The 19,976-nt window shown below is 40.8% G+C and overlaps 1 protein-coding gene across 1 annotated transcript in view; it reads left to right on the top strand.

Annotated features, from left to right (window-relative positions):
* The window catches only part of slc30a9 (solute carrier family 30 member 9), a gene marked incomplete at its 5' end in the record, with an annotated part of 55,136 nt that overhangs the window by 18,662 nt on the left and 16,498 nt on the right, over window positions 1-19,976 (top strand). The window contains 7 exons of the mRNA XM_055636960.1: window positions 1,186-1,233; window positions 2,524-2,623; window positions 3,685-3,777; window positions 6,889-6,971; window positions 7,278-7,336; window positions 13,677-13,744; window positions 15,385-15,487. Coding sequence (XP_055492935.1) covers window positions 1,186-1,233; window positions 2,524-2,623; window positions 3,685-3,777; window positions 6,889-6,971; window positions 7,278-7,336; window positions 13,677-13,744; window positions 15,385-15,487 — 554 coding nt within the window. The remainder of the gene's footprint in view (window positions 1-1,185; window positions 1,234-2,523; window positions 2,624-3,684; window positions 3,778-6,888; window positions 6,972-7,277; window positions 7,337-13,676; window positions 13,745-15,384; window positions 15,488-19,976) is intronic.

Raw genomic sequence — 19,976 nt, 5'->3', positions numbered from 1 at the left:
TCATCAACGAGTGTCCAAATGGAATGGACCTAATCTACAGGACCTAAAGGAAGCTGTTCAGCTTATATTGACTTACGCACCACCTCTATAGTCAAGCTGAAATACACAGATAATTGTGTATTCCTACATTCAGAAACTAATCTCCAAGTTAATTTTAGAGACAAGGAACAGAAAATGCTGGTTTACAAACAGGGCAACATGCTGGAGTAACTCTGTCAGGTAGCAGCTCTGGAGACCATAGACCGGTGATGTTTCGGGTCAGGACTGATTATGGTCAGTGGTGGGTGGGGGGGGAGAGAAAGCTCGAAGAGAGGAGGCACAAGACGAATAAGCTTTGTCCTGCCCTTTCTCTCTTCCAGTTTACTTGTTGGGGGTTGGGGGGGATTGGTTAGCTGGAAGAGAGAATGGGCAAGACAATGTCCCTATTTGTCCTGACCCTCCTCTCTTCCAGCCATCTCATTTCCCCTCAATAACTCAAGAAACATCCCGACCTGAAAAGTCACCTATCCATGTTCTCCAGAGCTGCTGCCTGAACCATTGAGTTACTGCTGCACATTGTCTTTTTTGTCCCCAAAGTTGTTATTGATTGATTCACAAACAAAGAGCCTTATTTTTTTTAATTTTTTTTTTTAATTTCAATTTTATTTTTAATATGTTTTATTATTTATTTATTATTCATTTATTTTTTTGTGATTTTTTTTATGATACTGCCTGTAAGGGAAATTCATTTCGTTGTCTCAAATTGAGACAATGACAATACATTTGAATACAATACAATACAATACAATTATGTTTGCCATCCTCAACAAATGTTCACACTGAGTTTCTAGCAACATAGATCAGTTTCCATATCTGCATCTTTTTCCTTTCAATCATCTTTCAGAATGGAAGTTCCGAATACTTCTGCTCGGACCACTCACTCTTTAAAGCATTCTATGCCCTCCTGAAAGCATTCTTGTGTTCTATTTCAACAAAGGTTTCAATCACTTTTAATTATATAGGTTAACATCTTGTGCAACATTTCTAACATAACATTTCATTACACTCCTCTGTCATGCTTTTTCATATAAAAAAAAATTGATGCATAAATGCTATTGATAATTATTGCCTGTAGGTTTGATACATTTCTGTATTTTAATAACGTCCTAATTTCTGGTTTGTGCAAAATTATCTTCCTTGCTCAAGGGTCAAGTTCATCAAGTCAACCTGCTTTGGAGAAAATCCAAGTGAAAGGTGAGCATTTTATTTGATGTTATTAATTACAAGCCCAAACTTGCCGCCTATCATGGTGAATTGCAGTGTATCAGTTGTATTGCTCTTACAGAAGTTCATAAACCTGAAACATTGGCTACATTTTCTCTCTTTACAGATGCTGTCGAACATATAGAGTATGCCCATAATTTCCAGATTTTATTCATGGCCAATTTCTGATTCCAGTTTACCTCTAATTTTTAGATCCCTAATTTTGTGACATCATTTGAGCATCTATGTAGTTTTGCTGTGGTCTGCCTCTTGCCCTACTTCATAACAAAACTAAATCTAATTATTTCATGGTTGCCTTATGGATCCAGGACTAGATCCAGTGATAACTCCTTCCATAGCAAATGTGCTGGAACTATTCAGGAGGTCAGGATGCATTAGTGGAAAAAGAAATAGAATTCATGTTTTGGCCAAAAGCCATCAAAGCAATTTCAATTTCTAGACTGAAAAGTACTGAATACATTTTGCACCTTGTAACAGCCACTTCTCTGTTCAATGCTGAGTTTATAATGGTATTCTTTAGTAAAATTATATCTTGGTAAATTCATTGCACAGCTACCCTCTTCCATTATTTGTATTGCACCTCATTCCTTTGCACTTGCACTTCAAACCTAACCTAAACTCATTTTTGTATTTTCTAATTCCCCTTTGCTCTATTTATTGTAGTTGAGTTTGAACAGCTAGAATCTATGAATAGTATATCTGATCTGTTTCTATAACATGCAAGGCAGTTTTTCACTGTGGCTTGATACATGTGACTATAATAATCCTAAAGTTCAGAGTTTTAGACATGTTGTGGATATAATGGTTGGCAAGAACCATGTGCAATCTGGGCTTCGGTAACTAGATTATTTGTCACTTTGGAATGATCGTGCTGATGCTCTGTAATTGTTAACCCCTGGAACCTGCCTTACTAAGTGAATACATTGCAGATGCAGATGAGACGAACAAGGTACTTCCCAAAATTTGATTCTAATGTGCACAATCCACACGTAAACTGTATCTTTTGTGTTGACTGTTAGAATTTTTTAAATATATGTACTAAAGCAAGGTTTAAATACTAGGATATTAGATTTATAATTGCAGATTTGAGTGATAGATTGCCTAATTATAAAATCTTATTTCTTGAAAACTTGCACTGTAACTATACTATTAAAGTCCAGTGTTTCCACATTGAAATGAGCAAAGTATAATATTTAGTTCTGTATCACTGTGTTAATGATATATTCATTGTTTGACTGCTTATACCCCAATATTTTTCAGTTAAAGCTATTCTGAAGAAACGTGATTATGGGTCCACATACACTCAAAATAATTTCATCACAGCAATGCGAGCAATGAATGAATTCTGTTTAAAACCCAGGTATTTGGTGGTATTATTAAGAATTTAAAAAAAAATTAATGCAGAATATTAGAATAGAAAATAAAACAAATTCCTGTAATATATAATTATCCTCTTATGTGCAGAAAATAACCTATAGTTACAAACAAAACAAGCTAGTTTGTGCATTATGCTAATCCGAGATATCAGAATAAGAAATTGCAATCATACTGGTCACTTCTTCAAAAAACTCAATCAGATATGGGAGGCACTATCACGTACAAAATCATGCTGTCTATCCCTAATTGGCTCTTGTCTGTCTATATCCTATCCCTCAGGATACTCTCCAGTAACTTTCCAACTACAGATGTTAAGCTCACTGTCCCATCGTTCCCAGCATTTTCCCTGCAGCCCTTCTTGAATAGAAGGCACAACGTTTGCCACCCTCCAGTCTTCCGGCATCTCGCCTGCATTTAAAAGCGACTCATAAATTTTAACCAGGGCTCCCGTAATTCTCTCTAGTTTCCCACAATGTCCTCGGATATATTTGATCAGGCCCTGGCGATTTGTCTACCTTCATATACGATAGTATCTTCAGCACCTGTTCGACAGTAACACTGGCTGCTCTGAAGACACTTCCATTGACTGCCCCATGTTCCTTTGTCCTACTGTCTTTTTCCTCGGTAAATATAGAGGAGAAATACTCATTGAGGCCTATCTGTGCCTATCTCCTGTGGCTCCACACAGAGTTGACTGACTGCTTTGATTCCTGAGGGGTCCCACTCTCTAGTTACCCTTTTTCCCCTTGTGTATTTATAAAACCTTTTGGGATTGTTCTTAACGCCAGAGCTATCTCGGCCCCTTTTTGCCCTTTAAATATCCTTGTTGGTATTGGATTTATACATAATACAACTTAAGGTGATGCCTTGTGCAATTTCTATGGCCATTTTCTGCTACTCAATGTATTTTCAAGCTTTAACGACTGACAAGTCTTGCTGTACCATATTGTAAAATGGTATAGTTCCAGCATTCTGTATTGTAAGGTTGTTGATAGCAATTCTTCAATAATAATCTGACACTTTCCGTTTGCCTTTTGTTCGCAGTGACCTGGAGAAGTTAAGAAAAATAAGACGGCGAAGTCCCCATGATGATACAGAAGCTTTTACTGTACATTTGAGATCTGACATAATCGCTAGGTGGGTAGTGATCAATTTTAATGCTGCATTAATGGGTAGAGGATTCAAAAATAAACATCCAACGTTTATTTTTATAATCTCTGGCAAGGTGAAACGGTGTAGAACAATAGAGCTGAGATTAGGAGAGGAGTGAGATAATGTATGAATATATGGCCTCCAGATCAATAGTTCTAACTACTATTGCACCAATACTTTATGCCCTTTGTTAACCGTTGCAGTTTAACATGATTTTTGTTTTCTGCAATGGCATTTCCTTGGGAAGAAAGCTTTCTAGGAAATGATTTCTTGTAAACTTGAAACAATATTTTCTGGAATTTTTATTTACTATAGAAAGAAGAAGAATTATTTACTGTTTGATTTGGATTCTAAGCTTCCACATTCTCTTACATCCAAAAGGGTGTACTAATTAAGTGGGCTTGATTGTCACTGAAGTCATACAAATATACACCTACTGGGTTGTCCCAAAGTCAAACACGCGAGGTTGGGATTTCTGGTGATGAGGCCCAATTGGGAGATTATTGGGAGATTGAGGTTGGAGTGGGGTGCAAGGGCAGAGAGGGAAGCATACAGGATTGTGGATTGGATATCATATGGAAGATAGACACAAAATAGGGGAGAACCAGTGGATGTGGTGTATCTGGACTTCCAGAAGGCTTTCGACAAGGTCCCACATAAGAGATTAGTATACAAACTTAAAGCACACGGCATTGGGGGTTCAGTATTGATGTGGATAGAGAACTGGCTGGCAAACAGGAAGCAAAGAGTAGGAGTAAACGGGTCCTTTTCACAATGGCAGGCAGTGACTAGTGGGGTACCGCAAGGCTCAGTGCTGGGACCCCAGCTATTTACAATATATATTAATGATCTGGATGAGGGAATTGAAGGCAATATCTCCAAGTTTACGGATGACACTAAGCTGGGGGGCAGTGTTAGCTGTGAGGAGGATGCTAGGAGACTGCAAGGTGACTTGGATAAGCTGGGTGAGTGGGCAAATGTTTGGCAGATGCAGTATAATGTAGATAAATGTGAGGTTATCCATTTTGGTGGCAAAAACAGGAAAGCAGACTATTATCTAAATGGTGGCCGACTAGGAAAAGGGGAGATGCAGCGAGACCTGGGTGTCATGGTACACCAGTCATTGAAAGTAGGCATGCAGGTGCAGCAGGCAGTGAAGAAAGTGAATGGTATGTTAGCTTTCATAGCAAAAGGATTTGAGTATAGGAGCAGGGAGGTTCTACTGCAGTTGTACAGGGTCTTGGTGAGACCGCCCCTGGAATATTGCGTACAGTTTTGGTCTCCAAATCTGAGGAAGGACATTATTGCCATAGAGGGAGTGCAGAGAAGGTTCACCAGACTGATTCCTGGGATGTCAGTACTGTCTTATGAAGAAAGACTGTATAGACTTGGTTTATACGCTCTAGAATTTAGGAGATTGAGAGGGGATCTTATAGAAACTTACAAAATTCTTAAGGGGTAGGACAGGCTAGATGCAGGAAGATTGCTCCCGATGTTGGGGAAGTCCAGGACAAGGGGTCACAGCTTAAGGATAAGGGGGAAATCCTTTAAAACCGAGATGAGAAGAACTTTTTTTTCACACAGAGAGCGGTGAATCTCTGGAACTCTCTGCCACAGAGGGTAGTCGAGGCCAGTTCATTGGCTATATTTAAGAGGGAGTTAGATGTGGCCCTTGTGGCTAAGGGGATCAGAGGGTATGGAGAGAAGGCAGGTACGGGATACTGAGGTGGATGATCAGCCATGATCATATTGAATGGCGGTGCAGGCTCGAAGGGCCGAATGGCCTACTCCTGCACCTAATTTCTATGTTTCTAAAAGGCTGGAGTAACTCAGCAGGTCAGACAGCATCTCTGGAGAAAAGGAATAGGTGATGTTTCGGGTCGAGACCCTTCTTCAGGAGAGGTTGGCTAAGCCTGGAAGGGAAATCATCTAGCTCTAAATTTGCATTGTGGCCAGAAACAGGGAATTTGGGGGACAGTCATGTTCTGTGCAATCTGCTTATGGAAATGAAGTTCTGAGAATGAGGCCTGTATGTGTTAGACAAATGGGTGTGGGAAAATATCAGGGATCAGTATATCGGAGCAGGAGTTGAATTAGGCCATTCGGCCCATCGGGTCTATTCCGCCATTCAATCATGGCAGATCTCTTCCTCCTAATCCAATTTTCCTGCCTTCTCCCCATAACCCTTGGCACCCGTTCTAATCAAGAATTTCTCTATCTTGGCCTTAAAAATATCCACCGACTTGGCCTCCGCAGACCAATGGCGATGAGTTCCACAGATTAACTACCCTCTGTCTAAAGAAGTTCCTCCTCCCCTCCTTTCTAAAAGAACACCCTTTAATTCTGAGGCTGTGACCTCTGGTCCTGGACTATCCCACCAGTGGAAACTTCCTTTCCACATCCACTTTATCTAGGTCTTTCATTATTCTGTAAGTTTCAAAAAGTCCAATGAGTTCACTCCCAGTGCCCTAATAATTGATCCATGTTTTCTTCACATTGGGGAGAATACTCTCAGAACAGCTTGGCCTTTCCATCTCAGTCCTGGACACTGACTCTTGTTGCTAATATTATCTCCTATTCTTTAAATTATTTTCCTTGGGTTTGGAACTCAGAATTCCACCAATTCTACTTGTGGTTCCATATTTTGAATAATTATAAATCTATATCCCTTGGATTCTAAGTTTTAAAACTTTATATCCTCAGCTTCTCAAATGTACTCCTTGTTATCTACATGTAATTCCTTGAGTGTAACTGCATCTCGTTTTTATTGAACAATTTATTGCCAACTTCTTTATTTGCACACCAAATTAATTTAGAGTACTATTCTCTGTATTCGTATATATGAATGGAAGAAAGGTTTATCAAACTTTCGTAAAATACATTGTTGTTTGAAGGAAAGAAATGTCAACATTGACTAATCATTAAACACAAACTGGAAAAAATAATTCTCATAGAACTGATTATTTTAATATAATTCCACTGGCAAATATAAGTGTATTAATAAATGTATGACTAAAGTGTTTCTTCATGAGTAATGTTTTGAAATCTACCATAGAGGCAGTAATTGCACGTTAATTGCTCAATTCTTCTTTTAAGGGCTCTTGAGGTGCATGGAAGTTTGGAAGCGCTAGCAAGGGCAAAAAATCATCGCAAAGAAGAAGAAATTGTATATAAGGAAAGTAAGTGTGTGTGAAATATTTCTGGAGTATTAAGCTTGATACTTTGGGGGTAATAGATAGTTATTTTTTGTTAGCTGTATAACTTCCCATAGATATGAATTGATTAAGTATCACATTATGCCCATGCATAACTTTAGCTCTTGTGTTATGATCTAATATTAACCATACTGGTATTAAGCAGTAATATCTCTCTGGCTCTGCATTACAAATGCTGTTCAGTTTCACATGAGACCAACTGAGTTTAATTGAATTTATTTCTTATTGCAGAATGGATTTGTCTTAACAAAGGTTTTCTCTTTTTTGTAGATCTTTTCAAGAACCAGAAATTAATGAAGGAATACCATGATTTTTTGGGTATGACTATGGTGAGGCCAAATGTACAGTTTAAGTCCACTTTTTAGTTTCTGCTAGCTACTCGACCAGATACAGTAGCATTTACAAAAAAAAATAACTTGGACACAAACATTTACACTTGATTTTGGTATTCCTTTGGTCAGTTTAAGGTTTATTGCCCTGTCCAAGTCAAAATTGATATGCAAAGTGGTGAGAAATTACAGGAGCATGTTAAAAATAATATTAAATATATTTAAAACAACAAATATTTTAAGTATTTTCCCTTGTGTCTAAAAAAAGTAAGGGATTGTGTAAATTAGCTTTCAGTTATGAGTTGTTTTTCTATGCAGATGAATTCATGAATGGGAGAGATAAAGGAAAATATAGCATGCTCTCTGAAATTCATTTAGTATGAGCAAGCAGATATAGTGACAAGAAGAGAGAGTAAACTTTGAGCAGTTGGCTAATTATTTGTACCATCACCTATAACTTTTATTCAGTATTTACAAATATTTAAGCAAAATTAAAGTTACAATATTGTATCGTTACATTGAATGTAATTCTGTCTATAAAAGGATGGCATGTATCCTATACTAATATTTTTTGTACAGTATCTTCATATATAGTAATTCTGATTACGTTTTCAGTTCACTTTGCCAGTCTTACCTCAAATTCTTCTCCTCAATGCACCAGTATTCACAGCCTTCTGCACCAATGTCATCTCAGACGCCACCTTGATTCCCATTATCTTATAACATATAACCATATAACAATTACAGCACGGAAACAGGCCATCTCGGCCCTACAAGTCCGTGCCGAACAACTTTTTTCCCTTAGTCCCACCTGCCTGCACTCATACCATAACCCTCCATTCCCTTCTCATCCATATGCCTATCCAATTTATTTTTAAATGATACCAACGAACCTGCCGCCACCACTTCCACTGGAAGCTCATTCCACACCGCTACCACTCTCTGAGTAAAGAAGTTCCCCCTCATGTTACCTCTAAACTTCTGTCCCTTAATTCTGAAGTCATGTCCTCTTGTTTGAATCTTCCCTATTCTCAAAGGGAAACGCTTGTCCACATCAACTCTGTCTATCCCTCTCATCATTTTAAAGACCTCTATCAAGTCCCCCCTTAACCTTCTGCGCTCCAGAGAATAAAGACCTAACTTATTCAACCTTTCTCTGTAACTTAGTTGTTGAAACCCAGGCAACATTCTAGTAAATCTCCTGTGTACTCTCTCTATTTTGTTGACATCCTTCCTATAATTGGGCGACCAAAATTGTACACCATACTCCAGATTTGGTCTCACCAATGCCTTGTACAATTTTAACATTACATCCCAGCTTCTATACTCAATGCTCTGATTTATAAAGGCTAGCATACCAAAAGCTTTCTTTACCACCCTATCTATATGAGATTCCACCTTCAAGGAACTATGCACGGTTATTCCCAGATCCCTCTGTTCAACTGTATTCTTCAATTCCCTACCATTTACCATGTACGTCCTATTTTGATTTGTCCTGCCAAGGTGTAGCACCTCACATTTATCAGCATTAAACTCCATCTGCCATCTTTCAGCCCATTCTTCCAAATGGCCTAAATCAATCTGTAGACTTTGGAAATCCTCTTCATTATCCACAACACCCCCTATCTTGGTATCATCTGCATACTTACTAATCCAATTTACCACCCCTTCATCCAGATCATTGATGTACATGACAAACAACAAAGGACCCAACACAGATCCCTGAGGCACCCCACTAGTCACCTGCCTCCAACCCGATAAACAGCCATCCACCATTACCCTCTGGCTTCTCCCATTCAGCCACTGTTGAATCCATCTTGCTATTCCGGCATTTATACCCAACAGTTTAACCTTCTTAACCAACCTTCCATCAGGAACCTTGTCAAAGGCCTTACTAAAGTCCATATAGACAACATCCACTGCTTTACCCTCGTCAATTTCCCTAGTAACCTCTTCAAAAAATTCAAGAAGATTAGTCAAACATGACCTTCCAGGCACAAATCCATGCTGACTGTTCCTAATCAGACCCTGTTTATCCAGATGCTTATATATATTATCTCTAAGTATCTTTTCCATTAATTTGCCCACCACTGAAGTCAAACTAACAGGCCTATAATTGCTAGGTTTACTCTTAGAACCCTTTTTAAACAATGGAACAACATGCGCAGTACGCCAATCCTCGGGGACTATTCCCGTTTCTAATGACATTTGAAATATTTCTGTCATAGCCACGGCTATTTCTACACTAACTTCCCTCAATGTCCTAGGGAATATCCTGTCAGGACCTGGAGACTTATCCACTTTTATATTTTTCAAAAGTGTCAGTACTTCTTTTACTTTGAAACTCACCATAGTATCCATAGCTACTCTACTCGTTTCCCTTACCTCACATAATTCAATATCCTTCTCCTTGGTGAATACCGAAGAAAATAAATTGTTCAATATCTTCCCCCATCTCTTTTGGCTCTGCAGATAACTGTCCACTCTGTCTCTCCAATGGACCAATTTTATCCTTTGTTATCCTTTTGCTATTAATATAGCTGTAGAAACCCTTTGGATTTACTTTCACCTTACTTGCCAAAGCAACCTCATATCTTCTTTTAGCTTTTCTAATTTCTTTCTTAAGATTCTTTTTACATTCCTTATACTCCTCAAGCACCTCATTTACTTCATGCTGCCTATAATTATTGTAGATCTCACTCTTTTTCCGAACAAGATGTTCAATTTCCCTTGAAAACCAGGGCTCTTTCCAATTTTTACTGTTTCCTTTCAACCGAACAGGAACATAAAGATTCTGTACTCTTAAAATTCCCCCTTTAAATGTCCTCCATTTCTCTTCTACATCTTTCCCATAAAACAAAATGTCCCAGATCACTCCTTTTAAATCATTTCGCATCTCATCAAAGTTAGCCTTTCTCCAATCAAAAATCTCAACCCTAGGTTCAGTTCTGACCTTCTCCATAATTATATTGAAACTAATGGTATTGTGATCACTGGACCCGAAGTGCTCCCCAACGCATACCTCTGCCACCTGTCCCGTCTCATTTCCTAACAGGAGGTCCAGCACTGCCCCTCCTCTAGTAGGTACCTCTATGTATTGCTGCAAAAAACTATCCTGCACACATTTTACAAACTCCAAACCATCCAGCCCATTTACAGAATGTTTTTCCCAGTCTATGTGTGGAAAGTTGAAATCTCCCACAATCACCACCTTGTGCTTACTACTAATATCTGCTATCTCCTTACATATTTGCTCTTGCAATTCTCGTTCCCCACTCGGCGGTCTATAATACATCCCCATAAGTGTTGCTACACCTTTCCCACTTCTCAGTTCCACCCAAATAGCCTCCCTAGACGAGCCCTCCAATCTATCCTGCCAAAGCACTGCTGTAATATCTTCCCTGACTAGCAATACAACACCTCCACCTCTTGCCCCACCAATTCTATCACACCTGAAGCAACAAAATCCTGGACTATTTAGTTTCCAATCACAGCCCTTCTGCAACCATGTTTCACTGATCGCCACAACATCATACTTCCAGGTGTCTATCCAGACTCTAAGCTCATCCACCTTTCTTACAATGCTCCTAGCATTAAAATATGCACATTTAAGAAACATTTAGGTCTCTGTTTATTTCCTTTTTTTTCTCTCCTCTTGTGTCCGAGTGCTTCCCTTTTCTGCTTCCTGCCTCCCATTCTGTCTACTAGCTTTCTCTATTTGAGTCCCTCGCCCCAACCATTGTCCCTCTCCAAACGAGTCCCTCTCCCCAGTTGCCTTTGCAAATTTCCCCGCCAGGATATTGGTCCCCCTCGGGTTCAAGTGCAACCCATCCTTTCTGTACAGGTCCCACCTTCCCCAAAAGAAGTCCCAATGATCCAGAAACTTGAATCCCTGCCCTCTGCACCAGTCTTTCAGCCACGCATTTATCCTCCACCTCGCTCCATTCCTACTCTCACTGTCGCGTGGTACAGGCAGTAATCCTGAGATTGTTACCTTTTTGGTCCTTTTTCTTAACTCTCCTCCCAACTCCCTAAATCCTCCCTTCAGGACCTCTTCCCTTTTTTTACCTATGTCATTTGTACCTATATGTACCACGACCTCAGGCTCCTCTCCCTCTGATTTAAGGATATCTTGGATGCGTTGAGACACGTCCGAGACCTTGGCACCAGGGAGGTAGACCACCATCCTGGTCTCCCAACTGCGTCCACAGAAATGCCTATCCGACCCCCTAACAATAGAGTCCCCAATTATTATTGCCCTCTTCTTTTTTTCCCTGCCTTTCGGAGCAACAGGGCCGGCCTCTGTGCTGGAGGCCCGTCCGCTGTCGCTACCCCCGGGTAGGCTGTCACCCCCATCCGTACTCAAACAGGAGTACTTATTTGCAAGGTGTACCGACATTGGAGTACTCACTCGTTCCTGCCTCTGCCCCTTGCCCTTCCTTAGCGTGACCCACATGTCTCTCTCCCGTGGTTTTGGAGTGACCACCTCCCTATAACTCCCCTCTATGACCTCCTCACTCTCCCTGACAAGACAGAGGTCATCGAGCTGCTGCTCCAGGATCCTAATACGGTCCCTTAGGAGCCCCATCTATATAACCATATAATAACCATATAACAATTACAGCACGGAAACAGGCCATCTCGACCCTTCTAGTCCGTGCCGAACACATATTCTCCCCTAGTCCCATATACCTGCGCTCAGACCATAACCTTCCATTCCCTTCCCGTCCATATAACTATCCAATTTATTTTTAAATTATAAAAACGAACCTGCCTCCACCACCTTCACTGGAAGCTCATTCCACACAGCCACCACTCTCTGAGTAAAGAAGTTCCCCCTCATGTTACCCGTAAACTTCAGTCCCTTAATTCTCAAGCCATGTCCCCTTGTTTGAATCTTCCCTACTCTCAATGGGAAAAGCTTTTCCACGTCAACTCTGTCTATCCCTCTCATCATTTTAAAAACCTCTATCAAGTCCCCCCTTAACCTTCTGCACTCCAAAGAATTAAGTGCCTCTGTGAAATAAATTTGGAGCTTCTGCGCTCCAAAGAATCTCTCTGCAGCTGGTGCAGATGTGGACGTCTGGAGGGCCATCCGACACCATGACCTCCCACATCTGACATCCAGAACAGTACACTGCTCTGACTGTCATTCTCTCGCCTTACCCTGGATCTGATACCAGTATAATACAATAGAAACTGCTGGGAGAAATCAGCAGGTATCTGACTCACAAACAGCTGCTCCCTCTTTCCCTTTAAACTGCACCTTTATTATATAAACAAAAAGCACTGTACCTTTAGCCCACTGTACCCTTAGCTCACTGTACCTTTACTAAAGCACTGTACCTTTAGCCCACTGTACACTTGGCTCAATGTACCTTTACTACCTGTACCTTACTAAAGCACTGTACCTTTAACCAGAAAGCAGAAATGCTAACCTGAGGTTGCACCCAATCAGTTGCTTCCTCTAGTCTGCTTCCGCCAATCAGCGGCTTCCACCAGAACCCTCCCTATGGAGTGTGGACCGTTACGGATTTCGGTAAAAGCCCTTACCCTCCTCCACACTCTCCAACGGTCCCGGGCCTCTGTGAAATAAAGCACCGTGCCCGATTTAAGTACTCACCGCCCTGACCCTCCTCCACACTCTCCACAACGGTCCCAGGCCTCTTGAGCATAGATAAGGCCATTCCTTCATAGCTCTCCTACCTTTCAATGCATACCATTTCCAATCCTGCTTCCCTTGAAAAAGCTCTCCTTGTCACTTTTGAAGCCGCTTTCAAATACAAATATATTTTGTTTTATTTATTTAGAGAACATAATACTTGTGCAATCCTTTCAATAAGATTGTCACCTCTACTGTTGCCTTTTTCCCATATGACATTCTTTGTCATGTTGTAACAGCTGAAAGGGATCCCATCCCTGTCCCCATGTCCATGGGTTGCAGGCATGAACGTTTATATACGTTTGTGTATTAACCAGCAACTGCAGTTATTTGTCCCTCGTGCATATGCAATCATATTTCTTTACTTTGTTATAGTGGATAGCTGGCAATAACGGGTGCAAATTTCCCCCTCCCTCCCCCAACCGAATGGTCTGTTATAATGAGGGATTACTGTACTCATTATTTAATAATTAAGTATATTCAGTCACTCACTGATCTTTGAAGTAGAGAATTCAGATTTGCAATTTCTGTTTTCAAGTGAAGCTGTTGATCCTTTATTCTGAGTGTGTGACCTCATATTCTGGATCCGAAGTTGCAGAGCAACCGTTATAATTGAAACATGACTTCTGTGGTGATGATCAGAGTCAAAAAGGTTTTGATTTAAAATTTTCTCTTCAGCCTAGGTCAACTAAGTCAACACCATTTTTACAAGGGCCAGGAAAGGTGGTGATGGTTGCTATTTTTATGTAAGTTATTGTTTTTGTATTGCTAGCTTTATTTTGTTTTAATAATGAAATTAGATAACATAGAAAATAGGCGCAGGAGTAGGCCATTCGGCCCTTTGAGCCTGCACTGCCATTCAATATGATCATGGCTGATGATCCAACTCGGTATCCTCTACCTGCCTTCTCTCCATACCCCCCTGATCCCTTTAGCCACAAGGGCCACATCTAACTCCGACTTAAATATAGCCAATTAACTGGCCTCAACTATATTCTGTGGCAGAGAATTCCAGAGATTCACCACTCTCTGTGTAAAAAATGGTTTTCTCATCTCGGTCCTAAAAGATTTCCTCTTTATCCTTAAATTGTGACCCCTTGTTCTGGGCTTCCACAACATCGGGGACAATCTTCCTGCACCAAGCCTGTCCAACCCCTTAAGAATTTTGTAAGTTTCTATAAGATCCCCTCTCAATCTCCTAAATTCTAGCGAGTACAAGCCAAGTCCATCGGTTTTTCTTCATATGAAAGTCCTGACATCCCAGGAATCTTCTCTGCACTCCCTCTATGGCAAGAATGTCCTTCCTCAGATTAGGAGACCAAAACTGTACGCAATACTCCAGGTGTGGTCTCACCAAGACCCTGTACAACTGCCGTAGAACCTCCCTGCTCCTATACTCAAATCCTTTTGCTATGAATCCTAACATACCATTCGCTTTCTTCACTGCCTGCTGCACCTGCATGCCTACTTTCAATGGCTGGTGTACCATGATACCCAGGTCTCGTTGCATCTCCCCTTTTCCTAATCGGCCACCATTCAGATAAGTCTACTTTCCTGTTTTTGCCACCAAAGTGGATAACCTCACATTGATCCACATTATACTGCATCTGCCATGCATTTACCCACTCACCCAACCTATCCAAGTCGCCCTGCAGCCTCCTAGCATCCTCCTCACAGCTAACACTGCCCCCCAGTTTCGTGTCATCCGCAAACTTGGAGATGTTGCATTAATTTCTCTCGTCCAAATCATTAATATATATTGTAAACAGCTGGGGTCCCAGAACTGAGCCTTGCGGTACCCCACTAGTCACTGCCTGCCATTGTGAAAAGGACCCGTTTACTCCTGCTCTTTGCTTCCTGTCTGATAAGAATCCATATGAAGGACAAGGTAGTAGTGAATAAGTTAATGTCTAAAATGTTTTTTTATTGCTTGTGCAAAATTTAATTCACCATTCAATTCCTTTGAGGTAACGTCTGAAGGATAGCAACACATCTAGTTTTGCAATCTAGCCACATGTTTATGGCTGAGCTGGTTGGGAGATTACTGCAAATTGCCACAGACGGCAATGGAGTATAATTCATTGGGTATTTTTAAAACAGATTGGTAGGTACTTGATTAGTAAAAGCGTCAAAGGTTATGGGGAGAATGCAAGAGAATGGGGTTGAAAGGAGAAAATAGATTTGCCGTGATCGAATGGGCCAAATGGCCTAATTTTGCTCATATGTCATATAAACGAATTGTTATAAAATGTATTTTATTTAGTGTTGTATAATCAAAATTGATTACTATATTTTTACTGAATTTGAAGCAGTTTATTGTTAGTCTTAAATGCAGAAATCACTGTACTATCTGTCAATATGTTATTTTTGCTAACTCCCTCTCTAGCAATGGACTGAATTTTATCTTCAAACTACTTGCCTGGGTTTATACAGGGTCTGCATCGATGTTCTCAGAAGCTATACATTCATTAGCTGACACTTGCAACCAGGTAAGGATGCTGTCAATTATATAAATTTGTGTTGGCTATTGAATTTGTTACAAGAATAAGTCTGGTTTGAATAATTTTTTTTAATACAGATGCTCTTCGACTTGCGATGCTTCGACTTTACGATGGTGCAAAATTGATACACATTCAGTAGAAACCGTACTTTGAATTTTGATCTTTTCCCAGGCTAGCTATATAAGCAGCATGATACTCTCTCGTGATGCTGGGCAACAGCAGCGAGCCGCAGCTCCCAGTCAGCCACGCGATCACAAGTGTAAACAACCGATACTCTACAGTGTACTGTGTTGCCAGCGTTTTTTGGATAGTGTTTTGTGTTTTAGCATCCCTTCATGTCTACAAAACGCCCATCTGTGTCTCCCGATTTTCGCAATCGACAATATCGACCATCTTAAAGGCATGCAAAGACCGTGTAACACTGCTTTTGGGTGGAAATGTTGCAGTTCAAATTAAAGCCTTTACTAATCTATCACTCGGAGAACCCCAGAGCATTGAAGAATGGTAGCAAACATACGCTTCCCGTTTATATTACCGTAACAAGAAAGCCTGGATGACAGTAGCATTGTTTGAAGACTGGTTTCTAAATTCTTTTATTTTGCAGGCAAGAGAATATTGTAGGCAAAACAACATCCCATTCAAAATTCTTCTGATCTTGGCAGCATATCGGCGACATTCATCCCAATGTAAAGGTTGTGTATTTGTCGACGAACAAAACCGCACTCATTCAACCAATGGACCAAGGCGCAATAGCTGCGTTCAAAGCCTACTATTTACACCAAACGTTTGCGCAGGCTGTTGAAGCGACTAAATCTGGCTGAACATTCCGAGAGTTTTGGAAAGGTTTTATATGCTATCCGGAACATCGCTGCAGCATGGGAAGAAGTCACACAGCAATGCATGAACGGCATTTGGAAGAAAGTTATGAAGACGTATGTGAACACATTCAAAGGTTTTAACAAAGATTCTGGTGTTGATTACACAGTAAGTAACAAGATATTGGTGATTGGGAAACAGCTAGAATTGGACATTGATAAAGATATTCATGAGCTTGTTGGCATTGAGGCTGAAGAACTTTCCAACGAGGAGGTGATCGAACTGGAGGAAGAAAGAGGTAAAGAAGCTGAGGCACAGAAAGAAGTTATACCCGAGGCACAGAAAACGTTCACAACAAAGTGGCGGAGGCGTTTGCTACTGTCATCAGTGGCGTACGGATGTTGGAAGAAATGGACGGCAATTACGAGAGATTCGCAAAAACTGACAGGCAGATACTGGATGCTCTTGCCTGTTATAGGGAAATATATAATGAAAAGAAGAAACAAACTACAGCCAAAACTTGATATCTTCCTGAAGAACACTATGCCTGCTAAACAATCAACAAGTGTCGATGCCCCAGTGCCTTCTCCCACTATTCTCGAGCCTTATCGGAAGAGAGAGAATGTTTGGTAGGTTAGGTGTATTAAATGCATTTTCGACTTACAATATTTTCGATTTACAATTGGTTTATCGGAACGGAACCTCATTGTAAGTTGAGCACCTGTATTACCAATTAAAATTATATTCAAGCAAATGTGTCAACTGACAGTTTCTGTAATGAACTGAAATTAAAATGGTATGTCAATAATAATATAATTTAAAGTCCTTTATTGTCACCCATGCTTTTACAATTCTGGACTGCTTCCACCAAGTTACCCAGTCACATCGAAGAATCGTTTTGTTTGTGTTGACAAGCAGATATGATTTCCGTTTTCCATTCCGTTTGTTCAGTTATTGTCAAATGAAATTGAAAACATTCAAAGCCTAGGGACGTTAAGCCTTTCTCAAATATAAATTACTGTTGCCGATAGCTATTCATCAGTCTTTTACATGAGTTAATTTATCAATAATTAGAAACAAATGAACACTTTTTATTAAAAAATCTTTAATAATTGCTGCAGTTGATTTTAATAGGCCAGGATATACGGAAAGTAACAACCAGTTAATGATGCATTAATGCATTAATTGCCTACTGACAACCAATTAACACACAAAGGAAGCATTTATTGAGTTCAGTCTAATTAATGCCTGCAAGAAGTTGTTGGAAGCTTGAAATCAAAAAGATATCCATGCAGAAGGTACAAGATGCTGGAAGATGAATGGCATCATCTGCAAAAGAATGGTTAAAGTTTAGGACCCTTCATTTAGTCCGAAAGGATAAAGGGGAAGTATGAAGAGGTGGGGGTTTCAGCAAGATACAACAAGCGATAGGTGGATATAGGTGATGAGGGATTAATTGGCAGAAAACAGGCAGGTGGGAGAGAGAAGGGTGGAGATAGGGACAGAGGGGGGGCGATAATAAATGGAGAACAACAGTTGCAGGAAAGAATGGAATTGAATGATGGGAGATAGGAGCAGATGGGGAAATAAAACAGATGGGAGGGTGGAAATGAAAGGCACTAGGAGGAATGTAGGGTGGTGGGGAGTTGGGGGAGAGGGGAAAATAGGTTGATTGGAGGAAGAAGGATAAATATAAGAAGATAGACACAAAGCTGGAGTAACTCAGCGGGACAGGACCAGGATAAGAGAGAGGGACTAAGGGAGGGCGGGTCAATTGAAATTGGAGAATTTGGTTGGGTTGTAGCTACCTGGATGGAACATTGGGTTCTGTTCCTCTAATTTGTGTTTGTCCTCGACCTGGCAGTAGAGGAAGTCCAGGACAGGCAGGTCAATGTGGGAATGGGAATTAAAATTACTGACAACCGGGAGATCCAGATGACCACAGCATGTGCTTGGCAAAGCAGTGGCTAGGTCTATGTTTGGTCTCGCCAATGTAGAGAAATTCATGCATATCCTTTGCCTCCTGTTTCTCCACAATCCAATCTCCCCCCCCGAAATGTTGCCTATTTCCTTCGCTCCATAGATGCTGCTGCACCCGCTGAGTTTCTCCATCTTTTTTGTGTACCTTCCCTTATTTCTTTCTCTTTTTGAAACTGATTTGACTGCAATTCAGTGTACTTCTCAGGCATTTTTCATTCAGTTCATATATCTTATTTAAGAATGTTGAGAAGATGAACATTGGTCTTGAATGCCCCTCATTATCAACTTCCATAGAGGTAGGGATCAAAAACGTTTGAAGCTAAAGGTGCAGGAAACAGTTTTGTTCCACTTTCTGAAATAGTGGGCCAGTAAACAGTACAATGAAGTGAAAACTAAACAAAAAAAAAAAAGAATGCTCTTCATTGACTGCAGATGGGCATTCAACACTATCATTCCCTCAAAACTCGTCCCCAAGCTCCTTGATCTTGAACTGGAGACCTCCGTCTGCGGTTGGATATTCGACTTCCTGACGGGCAGGCCCCAGGTGGTGAGAATCGGCCGCCACATCTCTTCCTCACTGATCCTCAACACAGGCACACCACTGGGCTGTGTGCTCAGTCCTCTCCTGTACTCCCTGTTCATGCATGACTGTACTGCTAAGCACAGCTCTAACATCATCCTAAAGTTTGCTGACGACACAACCATCCTGGGCCTCATCACAGACAACGATGAGACGGCCTATAGAGAGGAGGTAAAGGCACTAAACAGCTGGTGCCAGGAAAATAACCTCTCTCTCAATGTCAGCAAAACTAAAGAGATGATCGTGGACTACAGGAGACAGCAGGGGAGTGGACACCTCCCCATCCACATCGGTGATGCTGAGGTTGAAAGGGTCAGCAGCTTCAAGTTCCTCTGTGTGCACATCACTGAGGACCTCTCTTGGACACAGCACATGGACACAATAACAAAGAAAGCCCACCAGCGGCTCTTTTTCCTGAGAAGACTGAGGAATTCTGGCATGAACGACAGCATCCGCACAAACTTCTACAGATGCACCACCGAGAGTCTCCTGACGAGCTGCATCACAGTCTGGTACGGGAACTGTTCTGCCCACAGCCACAAATCACTACAGAGAATGGTGAAGGCAGCACATCACTGGCAACTGTCTCCCGGCCATTCAGGACATTTTTCACAGGCGGTGGAAGGCACACAGCATCATCAAGGACCACAGCAGACTGTTCTCCTTGTTACCGTCAGGCAGACGATACAGGAGCATGGCTGCACACACCACCAGACTTAGGAACAGTTTTTACCATCAGGCTTCTGAACTCATAAACACATATATGTTGATTATTTTATTTATTGTCTTTTACCTACCAATGTCACTTTTATCTTATCTTATTGTATCTTATTTTTATCCTTGTAATATCATTGCTGAGGTGACCCTTTGACCCTGTTAACCTACATATGACAAATAAAACTGAATTGAACCCATCAATAGGTCATTGTGATTCATGGTAGCTGGGTTATTTTGTTCTTTTTAAAGTGGAGCTAATTTCCTTTAATTTGCAATGTTCTTTTATTAACTATTTTGAACAATTCTGTCATAAACTGTGCCTGAACCCCTCTGTCAGTGGATCTCCAACTTCCTGACAGACAAGAAGCACTATATGAGGCTGGG

The sequence above is a fragment of the Leucoraja erinacea genome, chromosome 1 (genome assembly GCF_028641065.1).
Source record: "Leucoraja erinacea ecotype New England chromosome 1, Leri_hhj_1, whole genome shotgun sequence".
Classification (NCBI taxonomy): domain Eukaryota; kingdom Metazoa; phylum Chordata; class Chondrichthyes; order Rajiformes; family Rajidae; genus Leucoraja; species Leucoraja erinaceus.
The sequence above is the reverse complement of the archived record's forward strand: the minus strand, read 5'-3'. Positions and strand labels throughout refer to the sequence as shown.